We start from the raw sequence: 16,309 nt of genomic DNA, 5'->3' as shown, positions 1-16,309 counted from the left end.
TGCGATATCTTGTGTATGAGATTTTTAGCGTTTGATTATCTGGATCAGTCTTAATTTTCATCTGCATCCTATTTCTATTTCTTATACATTTTACAATTCCCGGCGTTATCCTAGGCTTTATAGTACGCTTAGATTTCGGTACAAGTTTAGTTATTTTACTATCTATCAGAGACTTTGTTATATATTTTATTAGCTGCTCCGCAATAAAGTCAGGGTCTTGACTTAACAGAAGAGCTGACATGTTCATTTCAAGTAGATTTGTGTAAGCTTGTTCATAGTCAGTGATTTCATACGTTTTAGAATAACTACATCCACTCTTTATTTTAGACAAGCTTAGAAATATGGCACAATGATCTGTAACTGTTGAGTTAAAAATAGCGATGTTAGCTGTATGCTTGTTTTTATTATATTTAAGCATAAAATGATCTAAGCAGCTGTTTTCTCTCGTTGGGTGCACATGTCCAGGTAGTATACCGTTCATTGATAACATATTAAGATAGTTTGTCCTGTTATTAATTTCATAAGTTAGTTCATTTCCTTTAGCGATGAGGTTTATGTTAATGTCTCCGGTGATTATTATGTTACCAAAAGATTTTATATTGTACAAGTGAGAGCATAGAGAGTTAATGAAATCGGTAGCATTTTGATTAGAGGGAGAACGGTATATACCTAATATAATATTATTAAGAACATTTATTTGTAAACAGGTAGCATGATGTAATTTAATTTCTTTGAAGTTAGGCTTAAGCTTACTTTTTACGTATGCTACCACACCATCATTCTGATTAATATTATATACTGATGAAAAAGAATCATAATTAGTTAATTGTGGAATAGGCTTATTATTACTTAGTCGACATTCGGTTAAAATCAAAACATCAGGATCAAAATGCAATTCCGCGAGAGCAACCTGAAAGTCATCAAAATTTCTGTAAATACTTCTGATGTTTTGTGTAATTACAGTCAAGTCATTTTTGTTGAGGGTGATATGCGTACTTAGCTCTTGAATATCGCACTTTACTGTAAAATTTGTTAAGGTTTTATCTAATTCGTTTATTATATTTAAGGAGCTATCCATTATTGTTTGCGTAAAAAGGTATTAGTGTTAAATCATATATAAGGTGCGGTGTACAAAAGAAGACAGAGACAATACATTTTTTAAGAACTTGTTTGAGCAGAAACTGAGTTAAAAATATTAAAGTCTTAATTAGTTTTGTGTGTGTGTTTTTATAATAAGGGTATTTATGTAAGTGTAGTTGTGTACATTTGGTATCCAAGAAAGGTAAAATCAATAAAAAGTTGACAAAATAGTAAAAAAAGGCATCAGCTGCTATGCTGCCAGACAAAAATGCATACAATGTACATAGTCATATCTTTTGCAATAAATCTTGAATTTGCGTTTCACTTCTGATTAACAAAACACTAGAATCATCATTTTTTCTTAAGTATACCTTACCATACGCCGTCCAGCAATACTTATACAACTTTTGTTTGACGAGGCCGCGTGCAAGAAAATGTAGCCGAGCACCTTTTGCAGTAAGTTGGTTATTAATAAATATTGGCGTATCTTCAGACGTACGAAATCCCAGATGTTGAGCACGTAATTTAGTTTTGTGCTTAATATTATAAGCTTTACTCATTTTTAGTACTTCGTTTTTTAGGACAGTTGAAGAAGTTTCTACAACATACATTCTCTCTATCTTTCATACAAACACAAATAAATAACACAATCACACGCACACCCACACACCTACTTACCCACCCACACACACATCCACACACACCCACCCACACACACACAACCACACACACACACACACACACACACACATACACACAACACCCACCCACGCACACACACACACACACTCGTACTTTGTAACTAAATTATTGGCGATAGAAAATATTTATGTAAACTTTTTTTTTTTTTTTCTATCTTAAATGTTTGTAACCCTACGATATGATTATGGCTTCAACATTTCATTTAATATTAATAATAACGGTTAGAGATATGGAAGAGCGGAGCCTCCTGCTACAGGCATTTTTAAATGCTTACTAGGATGGCACCAATCACTGCATAAATACAAAATATACAAAGAAATGTTTAGTATTAACGATGTTTTGTAATACCTAGTTATAAGCATTTCTTGAATAAATTTTTATTTATTTTATTATATATATATATATATATATAATAAAAAATAAAATAAAATAAAAATAATATATATATATACATATATATATATACATATATATATATATATATATATATATATATATATATATATATATATTATTTTTATTTTATTTTATTTTTATTTGGGAAACATACAATATTCAATACACACAGTAACTTTCACATAGACATAACAAAAATCAGCAAAGTTTCCACTTATATATATATTATATACTAGCTGACCCATTTTTAAATGTTAAGGGTAAACAGCCCTTATCAATTATGGGTATGAAAAATAGATACTAGCTGATTCTCGATATCTAGTACTGGATCTATTCAGTGAATCGATATTTCATCTTAGTAAATCGAAACATGACTTTTCTGTTTCTATAATTATATTATTTACAATTACTTGAATCTACTTTTCAACCTCATTTAGAGAAATGAAAGTTTTTCACTTAATTGCTCAAATTTTTTCTGGATAAATCTCTACTATATTTCTTTCGCTGCTCCTGAATTTGGTATAGGTAAAAGAATAAAATTAAAAAAATAATTTGTGGTATAAAAATAAAATGGTAACAATTTTCGTGCGGCTATAGCGTAGTGTTTATATTCTCTTTGGCGGTTGTTTTGACGTTTGATAACTAATGTATGTCGTCGTGTTTGAACTCGAATGTTTTCTTATTTTCATAGGGCGTTTGTTAAAATGTAAGTAGTTGTTAAAGTTTTAGTTTGTTGTTAATTTTTATAATTAATCAGACAATACAGTGAGATCGTTGATAACCTGATATAGTAAACCCAAATTGAACAAGATGGCGTTACATGTAACGTAGGGGCGTTGAATTCTTGTATTTGGACCCCCTTTTATATTCATCGTTTTTTATTTTTAGTATTTGTTGTTATAGGTGCCCACGATATACAGGGTGAATTTTTCAAATGGGCCTTCAGGGCCAAATCCGAAACTATAAGGATTAGCGAAAAATGCTGAAAGGAGTTACGAGGCCGATTTTGATAAAAACTAAAACTGCATCATTCGTTTTCTAAAATATATTTTTCCCTAGCTGGGAATCGAACGAGTTCATTTTGAAAAAAATACACCCTCTATATTATTCCACTATCTGATAGTGTTGCTTATAAAGTTCAAAAACTGGAAAGTAATGTTATGTGACAAATTAAAGGAAAAGGAAAATTTTGAAGAAAATACATATTTTTTCATACCTTGGCATACTAATCCTTAAGGATTATACATAACTTATGACTTATGTATAATTTTTTAGGACTATACATAAGTCATAACATTGAAGAATTAGTTAATTAATCAACTTCACACAAATTCTTCGATGTTATGGCCATGACTTACGGCTTAGTATGAGAAAGTAATAGGTTGGCAACTAAGTTCCCGCAGTTTTTAGGATTTATTTTTTAATAAAAATAGATAACTGATTAATTAGTAAATTCTTATTTTTTGTTGTTTACAACTTCGTTTCAACGTTGAATATGATTTTCAATATCCCTTTGTTAAGTAAACACTCGGATTTGACTCGAAAAAGTCATTCTCGCAAATTGTCAACTTTACATCTGTATTAAACGAAACTCCGCGCATAGCAAGTTACAAATCTATTATAATGGTCCTAAAAATAACCTTAACTAAGTCGAACATAAAAGTATAAATTCTTGGAGAACAAAACGTCCGCTTTCGAATGATTTAAAACATAACTGACCCCGCTACCCGCGCACTTAAACAATAGCAGCGTTATTCAGTTGCTCCGTAATTTTTATTCTAAAACTTAGTAAAAATCGGTTGTTTTTATCCAAAATTTAAGTCACCTTTTAGTGTTTTTAATAATCTAGTGATTGGTGTTTGGACTATGAAAAACTGTACAGGGAATCGTGAGTAATTAACAAAATTAATTCGAAGAATTAGGTCTACCTGACAGAACCTTGACCTACGACAACTCGCAATCGCCTCGCACATACGTCACATCACCGATAACGAGCTGCATTGCATCCGAGTGCATACTTATTTGTAAAACATTAGCAAGTCGTTACAAACACCTTTGCTTGTGAATCTCCATTTTCAAGGATGTGTTCGAAAGCATCGAAAACAAAAAAATGTGCTGGGTGTTCTACCGACCTGGGAACGCTTGAACAACTCAAATGTGTTACGTGTAGTTTGCGTTATCACTATGAATGTATTAATACATCCAACACAAAATACAAGGAGCTTACCTCAGATTTTAAAACAAACTGGATCTGTCCTTCGTGCCGCTCCAAGCAACCAAAGGGGGATAATTCTAACACGCCCGTGCGTAGCTCCGTAAGCACTGCATTCGAAACAAATCCTTCCAATGTTACTTTGAGACGCACACAACTCGCTACAGAACCAAATATGCAAACTGACCACCAAGAATTATTGACTCTGGACAGCGTAAAGCAGCTTATTCAAGAAGAAAGAAAAATAATATTAAGTGAATTCGAAGTAAATATATCAAAAATAATAGTGTTCGCGCGTGCCATAGTCCGTGGTCCTTCTCGGAAACCGCCAGCAGTCATCATAGACGTGGAATACAGTGACACTAGACCTCTAGATTTATGTGAACTGGTCCATACAGTGAGTTTGCCCGGTTTTGGTGAGTTCGTTCCATTAAATATCACATCCTTCATCATTTCCCAACAATCTAACTTTGTTTCCTTTTTATTTAGCCTATTTGAGTAAAATATTCCGTATTGGATTAGTATTGCCGCCGTCGGAGATTAAACAGTTTTTTTTTCTTATATTGTATTATCCCTATAAATATTTTTTATCTATAAATAATATATATATTTTATTCTAATAATAGTAAATAGTGTTTCTATATAGACGGAGATGCTATATCGTTGTCATTGCATTATTGCTGTCGTCAAGCAAATTCTAATTCCGCTTAAATTCTAACCGATCGCTCGGTGTTCAAACGCCCGCTTTAAGATACCTACCGGTGTTAACCGTTACGCATCTGTTACGCTGCGACGCAAGGCCCGTCAGCTGATTATTATCTTTAGATCTATTACCTGCACTGCTTTTTTGTACTTCTTTGAATTCTTTCGCCGCGTAATAGGATTTCGGTTGAACTTATAATTCTTTACTAATAGTTAATCATGCCTGAGGATAATAAAGATCTTACACTTAGTAAACTTAAGAAAAAGAAAGCAAGCATAAAAGCAAAGCTAACTCAGTTTGAGACACATCTAAATCTCGCTAAATCGTATTCAGAGCTTAGTGAAATTCATGCAAAGGAACTTCGACTTCGCGTAACTCGTATTGAAAATATTTTACAGGAATTTGATGTTCTGCAGACTGAAATCGAGTCTCTATGTGACTGTCCTGATGAACAATATGCAGACCGTGACCGGATCGAGACGCAGTACTAACAGCTAGTAGCTACGGCACATACTGTTCTCGCTGCAAAGGCTAGTAAAGCTGAGGAAGGCAACCAGAGGCGTCACTCGTGTTCTGGTTCAGGCATCAGTGACGTCAATTCAGGTGGGACTTGCAATCATAACTGTAGATTTCAATTACCAAAAATTAATATTCCAAAATTTGATGGCGCTCATCAGGATTGGCTCGAGTTTAGAGACACGTTCACATCCATGATCCATGATAATGAAAATTTAGACAACATCAGTAAATTTCACTACTTGCGTGCTTCCTTATGTGGAAGTGCCGCAATTATTGTAAAAAATATAGACTTTTCAAAGGATAATTACATATCAGCTTGGAAATTATTGTGTGAGCGATTTGATAATTCAAGATTATTAGTAAATAACCATGTTCAGTCATTATTCAATATTGATCCAATTTTCAAAGAATCAAGCAACTCTATTCGTAGTTTACTGGATGTCACTAATAAAAACATTAGGGCTTTGACTATTTTAAAACAGCCTACTCAACACTGGGACATTCTTATCATTTTTATGATGGCATCTAAATTGGATTCTATTACAAACCGAAAGTGGGAAGAATATCGAAACACATTATTAGAGCCGCCCACTCTCGATCAGTTTTGTACATTTTTGCGAAACAGAGCAGATTTATTAGAGGCTATAGAAGAAAATAAAACAAAATTTCAACGAGGCGAACTCTCTAAAACTAAATCATTTTTATCGGCATCGAGTACTTCAGATACAAGTTATAAACAAAGAAATCAATGTCCTTTGTGTAGATCAAGTCATATCTTATATCACTGTGATAAATTCAGAGAGTTGTCCATTGAAAATCGGATCTCAAAAGCTAAAGACTTAAATGTTTGTTTAAACTGTTTGAGACCAGGGCATTCTCATATCAGATGTCAACTTACGCATTGCCGGTATTGCAAATAAAAACATAGCACCTTGTTACACTTACACAAGAATGATGACACTGCGGTGTCACGTTTTACACCTAATCAAGAAAATGTTGCACTAGCTACTGAAAATGCTAACTGTACTGCGGACTCTAATGATCCTATAGACAGTGTTGTACTAACAGCCAGTAACGAACAGCATACTACTTCGAGACAAATTCTTCTATCCACAGCGTTAGTGAAGGTCCACGACACTAATGGAGGTACGCATACTGCACGTCTCCTGCTGGACAACGGAAGCACAGCCAATTTTATGACGCTTGAGTTATGTAGTCAGCTGGGATTGTTAAAACGCGGTACGTACTCCACGGTGTCCAGTATTGGAAATCAGTCTTGTAAATCTACACAATCATGTCAGGTTACTATATCTTCGCTTTATAGCAATTACAAAGAAAAAATTACCTGTCTGATTTTACCTAAAATCACCAAATTGTTGCCTAACAAATTAATTACAATAAAACACATTCCTATACCTTCTCATGTTCAGTTGGCTGATCCTTCGTTTAATGTCCCCGCCGCTGTAGACATACTTGTAGGAGCTGAAATATTCTGGAATGTTATATGTAATAATTCAATTGACTGTACGAGACTAAATTAGGGTGGTTAGTTTCTGGTTACGTAAAGCAATCCAATGCCGATTCTCACCAATGTCATTTTATAAGTGAACAAGAAAATATTAATGTGTCTCAATTCTGGGAGTTGGATTCCATCCCCTCCAAATATTCATTAACTAGCGAAAAACGTGCCTGTGAAGAAAAATTTAAAAGAGATACATATCGCAACGAAGAAGGCCGTTTCGTTGTCACCATGCCTCTAAAGAGGGATCCCAAAGAACTAGGAGATTCTTATGCAAGAGCAAAAACTAGATTTCACGCTCTCGAGCGTAAATTTCAGAGAGATCCTAAATTCAAAGAAAAATACGTAAATTTCATGTTAGAATATGAGAAGCTAGGACATATGACAAAAAATACAGCTCCTATTCACAATTCCTGTAATCATGTCAATTCATGTTCATATTTTCTACCACACCATGGTGTTTTTCGGGAGTCAAGCAGTACAACTAAGCTTCGTACAGTGTTTGACGCTTCAGCAATCACAACGTCCGGATTATCCTTAAATGACATTCAAATGGTTGGACCCACAATCCAGGATGATCTCCTATCAATTCTTTTACGATTTCGCCAGCACAAGATTGTCATTTCAGGAGATATTGAGAAAATGTATCGATCTATAGACATTAATCCTATTCAGCGTTCGTTACAACAAATTATATTTCGTTCTGACCCTTCTCAGCCGCTCAAAACATATACCTTAAATACAGTCACTTATGGCACAGCTTCTGCTCCGTATTTAGCAACTAAATGTCTTTCTTCTCTTTCGTATACAGTTGAAGATCCATCTGTAAAGTTAGCAATAGTGAGAGATTTTTACGTCGACGATTATCTAAGTGGCGGTAGCTCAAAAGATGAGGTTATGGTACAAACCAAAGGTGTAATTTCTCTCTTCGGCCAATTTTAATTTACGCAAATTCAAATCTAATTCCCCAGAATTATTAAAGGAACTTCTCACAGGTAGTACCGATTCGGACCACTTTCTAGAATTCTCTGAAAATTCGAATACTCTTTCTAAAACCTTGGGTCTCATGTGGATCGCTGTCTCAGATACGTTAACCTTTTCAATAAATATAGAAAGACACAAGACGACCACCAAAAGAAATATACTTTCAGTAATAAGTCAAATTTTCGATCCTCTTGGTCTCGTAGGCCCCGTCGTAGTGGAAGCAAAAATTATCTTGCAAAGCTTATGGACATTGAAACTCGGTTGGGACGACATTGTTCCACATGATATAAACGAGAGGTGGTTATTATTTTCGCAAAACCTGTCTCATCTGAATACATTGAATATACCGCGATGGATACTTCAAGATAAAGCTACAAATGTCGAATTTCATGCATTTTCAGACGCCTCTGAACGAGCTTACGGCGCGTGCATATATAGTCGCACGTGTTGTGAAGACGGTACAGTCCATACACAATTAATAGCATCTAAAAATAAAGTCGCGCCGTTAAAGCCAACTACCATGCCGCGGCTGGAATTGTGCGCCGCTTTATTATCTACTCGATTATACGCCAAGCTAGTAAGTTCGTTAACAATACCTGTTACTTGTAGATTTTGGTGTGAGTCTACTATAGTGTTGGGGTGGTTGGCAACTCCAGTTCAGCGTCTAAAATCATTTGTACGCAACAGAGTAAACGAAATTAATGAAAATACAGCCGGATATCCGTGGAGTCATGTGCCGTCTCTTGAGAATCCCGCGTATCTTGTTTCTCGTGGGGTCAAAGCCGATGTTATTAGTGCATCTTCACTGCGGTGGTCAGGACCATAATTTTTAAAACACAACAAAGATAAATGGCCCAAATTTCCCGTCATAAACGAGCAACAAGATCTACCGGAGGTGTGCAGTTTTGTTCATGGTGTGACCGAGTATACAACCACAAATATTATTTCTGGACTTATACAAAAACATTCGAACCTAACTAGACTTGTACACACAGTTTCATATATATATAGGTTTTTGAACAATTTTAGAAACAAACATAATAGGTTAGTGGGTAATTTAAGTTTTAACGAATTGCTTAACTCTATGAATATTATTTTAAGACAGGGTCAAAAAGAAATGTTTGCTGAAGAATATTCCCTTCTAAAATCAGGAAATCAGTTACCATTAAAAAACAGACTAGTATCTTTAACTCCATTTATTTTAAATGATATAATCAGAGTAGGTGGAAGACTCGATAATTCCCCTTATTCCTTTGATCAAAAACACCCCATTATTTTGTGCAGTAAACACCACATCACTAAATTAATATTTCGTGATAAACACTTAAAACTTTTGCACGCAGGCCCCCAGTTGCTTCTCGCAGATATTAAAAATACTTATTGGCCACTAGGTGGCAGGAATCTCGCAAGACATATTGTTAAACAATGTATCGTATGTTTTAGGCATAAATGTCAAACCGCTCAGCCAATGATGGGTCAATTACCGAAGGTTAGAACTAAATCAGAATTTCCGTTTTTGCACGTAGCGGTCGACTATGCTGGGCCAATCTTGATAGCAGATCGAAAAGGTCGTGGTTGCAAGTTACTTAAATCTGATCTTTGCATTTTCGTATGTCTGGCAGTCAAGGCAGTTCACTTGAAGCTCGTGACAGATTTAAGCAAAGACACGTACGTAGCAGCCCTGCGTCGCTTCATAAGCCGGCGAGGTAAACCCCAAACGATTATGTCCGATAACGGTACCAACTTTGTAGGTGCTTGTAATGAATTACAATCATTTTTCTCAAAATTAAATATATCTGGTGAATTGGCAGATGACGGCATATTAGTTAAGTATTTAAAATAAGGCCTCTCTATCGTATTGGGTGTTTAACCTGTAAGGATAGATGTAATGGTGTTTTAAGAATAAATAAATAAATAAATAAATTTCTTCTTTGCACCTGCATATTCACCTCATTTTAATGGCATAGCCGAAGCCGCAGTTCGTTCCACAAAACACCATTTACAAAGAATTTTGAAATTAACACATTTAACTTACGAAGAGATGTCTACTTGTCTTACTCAAATAGAGGCTATTTTGAACTCACGCCCTTTAATTCCTCTGCCTACCGATCACCAAGACCTTTCTGTCCTTACTCCCGCTCACTTTCTGATCGGGCGAACTCTAACGTCTGTGCCAAGTCCACAGGTTGTCGAGCCTTCGAATATCAATACACTTTAACGCCATCAACGAGTAGAAGCTATAAAGCTACATTTTTGGAGAAGATTTTCAAATGAGTATATTTGTACACTCCAACAAAAAACAAAATGGAAGAAAAAAAAGAAAGAAATCAAGCTAAATACCATTGTTCTGATTAAGGACAGATCATCACCGCCGCTGGTCTGGCCTCTGGGTCGTGTCATCCACGTTTACCCTGGAGTGGATGGAATAACTCGTGTTGCCGAAGTTAAAACTAAAAAGGGAATAATCCGACGAGGCTGGAATAACTTGTGTCCCTTACCTGATGACGAAGAATTTGAAGATATCTCTTCAACCCGGGGAGTTTGTCCGCGCGTGCCATAGTCCGTGCGCCCGCGCCGCGGAATCCAGAACCCCCGCACCTCGTCTGCTCTCCGGTCGCCTGCGCCGCCCCCGTGCCTCACCTCCCTTCGGTCGCCTGCAGCACCCCGCCCGCTTCGTCTGCCCTCCGGTCGCCTGCACCGCCCCCGTGCCTCACCTCCCTTCGGTCGCCTGCAGCACCCCCCTCGCTTCGTCTGCCCTCCGGTCGCCTGCACCGCCCCCGTGCCTCACCTCCCTTCGGTCGCCTGCAGCACCCCCCTCGCTTCGTCTGCCCTCCGGTCGCCTGCACCGCCCCCGTGCCTCACCTCCCTTCGGTCGCCTGCAGCACTCCCCTCGCTTCGTCTGCCCTTCGGTCGCCTGCGCTGCCCCCGCGCGTCGCCGACCCCTCAACGGTTATATGAGATGAAACCGTCGGCCGAAACAAATAGAAAATAAAGTAAAGTCAATGACCACGGAAATTATCGAGATCAAAGAAGCTGTTTCTTTTACCAACAACCTATATGAGGATTTGAAAAAAGAATTATTGGGAAAATTAACACAGATAAAAGAGCTAAAAGTCGTCGAGCACTTGATACCAGAAGTAAAGAAATTACATGCATTTGCTAGACTAACAGCTAAAAAACTAAATTACAAATTTGTTTGGGTCAAGAATGGTCGTGTATTCTTAAGAAAAACCGAAAACTCGGACCATATTGTTGCGCGAAATATTGAACAGTTAGAAAAGTTAATGTTATGAAATTTTATCTGTGTCTCTTATATTTAGTCTTGTATTTTCTCACTGTTAACAATGTTTGACCACATTAATATATATTACCAAAATGTAAGGGGAATCCGCAGTAAAACTAGAGAGGTGTGGGCTCACAAGTTCACCACATATACACACACACACACACACAACCACATACACACAAGTACATACTTACATATACATACAAACAAACATACATAAATACGCACACACTTACATACATAAATACATTACACACGTTCGCAGCTACACATTTGTACATGCACACAAAACAATGACACACCCCGGACTCGAACCCGGGACACATAACATGGAATGCATCGAGCGCGGCCGCTACGCTCATGCGCGTACGCAGCGCGGCCTGCGGCCGGTCCCTGCGCCCGCGCCCTTCCCGCGGCCGCCGCGCCCGGTCGCCTCGCCAGTCGACTCACGCACCTTTCTCGCGCGCCCGTGTCGCTCGGCTACCAATACCTGCCGCTATTCGCTCGCATACGCTTCACACCATTTACGCGCTTATCGCCCTTAGTAATTAGTACTGTGTGTGACTTTCGTGTGAACGTTCTAGAACTATCGTGCTTGTGCCTAATTTTTCTTCTGATTTCCTTATGCTTTCTTGTGCCTGTTGTGACTTTCCTACGCTTACTGTTTTCACTCCTTCTGAACTGTGTCTTTCTGTTAATTGTATTCTTTCGTGTGTGTAGTAAACGTATATTAAACATTTCGGTGTTTCGTATTGAGAACTTTCCATTACCTTGCCACACGGACACTTTACGCATTGCCACATTACCTACACTGGTGACCCTCTTCGAGCACTTAAGAAGAAGCAGTAAGCCGACGTTTAATAATGTCCGATAGCAGCGACATGCATTCAGCCGGCGCAAGCCACGTTACCAAACGTTGCCGCCCGCAAAAACCCCGCGGTTCTACAGAACGCGAGACGCCAACAGCCGATGCCGGCAAAATGAGTTTGAAAATACCGCAATTTTCACCGGATGATCCCGAAATTTGGTTTGCCCTACTCGAGGGGCAATTTGAAAATTTGGGCATAACAGACGACAACACCAAATATAATCATGTCATCACCAACATCGAAGTACGACATGCCAAGACGGTGAAAGATATTATCGTGAGGCCTCCTGCTATCAACCGCTATGACAAAATTAAAACGGAGCTGATACACAGGCTCTCGGCTTCCCACGAGAAGAAGGTACGGCAGCTGTTGACCCACGAGGAGCTTGGAGACAGGAAGCCAACCCAGTTCCACAGACATCTCCAGGACGTCGCCCGACCATCCGTCCCGGAAGACTTCCTGCGTTCCATTTGGAGCAGCCGGCTGCCGCATAGCCTCCAAACTGGGTTGGCATCGCAGCCCTCCTATTCCCTCGACGAGTTGGCAGACCTGGCCGACCGAGTCCAGGAAATGACTTCTCCAGCATCATACCAGGTGGCAGCAACTTCGACATCAGGGCCTTATAATAGTTGCCGTGGCGAAATAGCCGAACTTCGGAAGATGATGGAACAGCTGTCAACTAAAGTCGACCGACTCACCGGGGACTCATGCGGTTGTAAACATCGTTCGCGATCACATCGTCTTTCTTCAAGGTCCCCCTCTCGCAGCCGATTCAGATCGCAATCCAGTTACCGACGACAGCCACTGTGCTACTATCACTGGAAGTACGGGGAGAAGGCGAACAAGTGCCAGACGCCTTGCGACTATCGGGCGGGAAAAGGGAAGAGCAATCAGTAATGGCGACTAACGATTGCTCTAACAGCTCAGGTCGCCTGTTCATCAATGATAGGAAAACGAAAACTGAATTCCTGGTCGACACAGGGACCGACCTTTGCGTTTTCCCCCATTCTTACCTGCGTGATCGTCGAGCACCAACTAGCTACAAGCTCTCCGCTGCCAACGGGTCATCCATTGCAACATATGGGTTCCACCACCTGAATCTGGACCTGGGACTCAGACGCAACTACCCGTGGCACTTCATAATGGGGGACGTGACCAAGCCCATAATAGGCATAGACTTTTTGTGTTACTTTGGGTTGGTAGTTGACTGTCGCAACCGACGCTTGCTGGACAGCACAACATGTCTTTCTGTCTCAGCAATTGTAGCTTCTGAGCATCAACTTTCATCGGTAAAGGTATTGACCGGCGACACTAAATACAATGACATACTGACTGACTTCATCGACATTACTCGACCAATTGGTACACAACGTACGATTCCTCACAACACGATACACCACATACGTACCACATCAGGCCCCCCAGTTTCTTGCGCCCCACGCCGCCTAGCCCCCGACAAACTTCAAATAGCCAAAGACGAATTTAGGTCTATGTTGGATAACGGCACAGCTAGGCCGTCGGAGAGCCCATGGTCGTCACCACTGCATCTGGCACCTAAAAAAGATAATAATAATAATAATAAGCCCCTCATAAACCTAACTCCACGTCCGGCACGAACACCTGTAGCCACGTGAGGGGCGGACATTGGCAGCTCTTAGCTTAGCTACAAAAGGCCAATGACCAACGGAGCTCTAGTATTCACAAAATATGCGATGCGCTTAAGAAGTAGGCAAATACCCCAGGCGGGTACCTGCAAAGGAGAATCCCGTCCCGGGCCTTCAAGCTCGGGCTGCCCCACGTATTCTGGGGGGGGGGCACCGCGTCGCATATGCCCCGTAACGACGTAGTAGCAGATGAATCACGCATCACCTCACATCCATCATCACCCATGTCATCTACGCATAGCCTTTTTCCATCCCCCAATTCATCACCATACTCATTCCAGACCCAACAATCTTCATCCAGTTCTCGTACTACACCATTAATAAGTGATAGTACAGAGGAAGCTTTCCTTGTTTCACCAACATCCAATATCACCATTAACAATCCAACCCCATCTTCTTCCTCATTTTCTTTGTCAAATAATGTTGAGAAGGAGGCATCTGCCAAAAATCCTACTCCCATTGCTGACAATAAACGCGCCAGAAAAACATGGAGTAAAGACATGAATATTTTCATTTGGCGCACATACTTAACTATCACCAAAATAGAATCATGCACCAGAGGTTATCTAGACGAACTTCACCTTCAATTTAACTCAAAATTTCCTCACATGGATGTATCCAAACAAAGAGTAGGCGATCAAAGACGAGCAATAGTTAGAAATAAACTACTTCCACAGCAATTGTTAGACAAGATAAAAGAAGAAGTTACGGCATACCTACAGAACAGTGAACCATTAGCACATATTCACATTAATACGAATAACATTCACACACATGCAACAGAAAAACGTAGAATGGTATGGACTACGGAGATAAATGAAGCAATAATAAAAATATATTACGAAGTAACAGAACTAGAATCGAACTTAACTACATACCGACAAAGACTTTACAATAAATTCCTAGAATACTTTCCACACTTATCAAACCTAACAGAACAAAGGATTGCTGATCAAATACGCGTAATTATAAACAACAAGATGCTGTCGGAAAATAGAATAACACAATTAAAACAAGAAATTGCAACGAAGTTGTCTGTAGATGTCATTCCAGACAACCCAACACCTAACTACTCTCAGAGAAATTCATTAAACAACATTAATAACACAAATAATCAATTAATCAATCAAACAGAGGATACAGTAACAGATGAAAGAATACTTATAACAGAAAATGAAAGTAGTCAATTGAAAGAATATTTTACAGAGGCACTAAAACAGTTCAAACACACAGATCCTACGTCAAGACCGCACATACCTAAGCAACGACTAACAAAAAAGTTAAGTAATGCACTGCAGCACCTAAACGACAATTTAATACCAAAAGTAATATCACACGACACAGATTTTGAATCAACTCAGTTGGTTATATATTGCGCAGCATACACTGCAGCAAAATATAATGGCTCTAAAATAGACCTACCGATAAAAACTGAATTAAGTAATCGAATACCTGCATGGCAAGTCAAGTTAGAAAGTAGAATTAAAGAGCTTAGAGTACATATTGGTAGACTAACAGAGTTCATTAAAGGTATACGTAGTAATTCATTAATAAAAAAAGTAGAAAATATAAAACAGAAATATAAAATACACTCTCAGCATGAAAATCCTAACACTGATTTAACACATTTCTTAGATACTTTAAAACAAAAGCTCAATGCATTGGCAAGTAGACTCCGAAGATATAAAAAGACCACACTTAGAAAGACACAAAATAAATTGTTTAACAATAATGAAAAATCATTTTATCGCAATCTCACCACACAAATAAGTACATTAGTTAGTTCTAAAATTCAAAACCCTCCAATAACAAAAGACGCATTAGAAAGCTTTTGGTCAAATGTATGGTCAGAACCAACACAACATAAAGTTAATAGTAATTGGATTGAAGAAGATAAAAATCGATTAAATAATCTTCCTGAAATGCAGTTTGAAAATATAAGTCTAGATTTACTGAAACGGGTTATAGGTAGAACACATAACTGGAAAGCGACAGGCTCCGACAACATTCACAACTACTGGTACAAAAAGCTCACATGTATACACACACTTTTACACATTCATATCAATAAATTCATTAAATCACCAAACTCATTACCACACTATATCACAGAAGGTATCACTTACATGTTGCCTAAAGATATGACTGATATGAGTAATCCAGCCAAATATCGACCTATAACATGTTTGCAGAATATTTATAAAATCATCACTTCTTGTATCAGTGAAATCATTTACGAGCATACACATCAAAACAACATTTTGTCTGAAGAGCAAAAAGGTTGTCGAAAAAGTAGTCAAGGTTGCAAAGAACAACTCACCATTGATGCTGTTGTCATGAAGCAAGCCAATGTAGGTAAAAGGAGTATATATACT

General features: G+C 38.4%; 3 protein-coding genes and 1 pseudogene across 3 annotated transcripts; all 4 read left to right on the top strand.

Moving 5' to 3' along the window:
* The first annotated feature begins 5,046 nt into the window (after positions 1-5,046).
* LOC140746755 (uncharacterized) lies at positions 5,047-7,153 on the top strand. The gene is made up of 2 exons (XM_073078851.1): positions 5,047-5,583; positions 6,541-7,153. Exons 1-2 carry the CDS (start codon positions 5,312-5,314, stop codon positions 7,151-7,153), a joined length of 885 nt encoding a protein of 294 aa, XP_072934952.1. The 5' UTR covers positions 5,047-5,311.
* A 2,892-nt stretch (positions 7,154-10,045) lies between these two features.
* On the top strand, positions 10,046-10,808 carry LOC140746753 (uncharacterized; annotated as a pseudogene).
* Positions 10,809-12,264: 1,456 nt separating this feature from the next.
* On the top strand, positions 12,265-13,167 carry LOC140746752 (uncharacterized). Its single transcript, XM_073078850.1, has one exon. The coding sequence runs from the start codon at positions 12,265-12,267 to the stop codon at positions 13,165-13,167; it is 903 nt and encodes a 300-aa protein (XP_072934951.1).
* On the top strand, positions 13,167-13,904 carry LOC140746751 (uncharacterized). Its single transcript, XM_073078849.1, has one exon. The coding sequence runs from the start codon at positions 13,167-13,169 to the stop codon at positions 13,902-13,904; it is 738 nt and encodes a 245-aa protein (XP_072934950.1).
* Positions 13,905-16,309: the final 2,405 nt, after the last annotated feature.

Source organism: Epargyreus clarus, unplaced genomic scaffold, assembly GCF_041222505.1.
Source record: "Epargyreus clarus isolate Ecla_fem2 unplaced genomic scaffold, WU_Ecla_fem_2.2 ptg000013l, whole genome shotgun sequence".
Taxonomy (NCBI): Eukaryota; Metazoa; Arthropoda; class Insecta; order Lepidoptera; family Hesperiidae; genus Epargyreus; species Epargyreus clarus.
The sequence above is the reverse complement of the archived record's forward strand: the minus strand, read 5'-3'. Positions and strand labels throughout refer to the sequence as shown.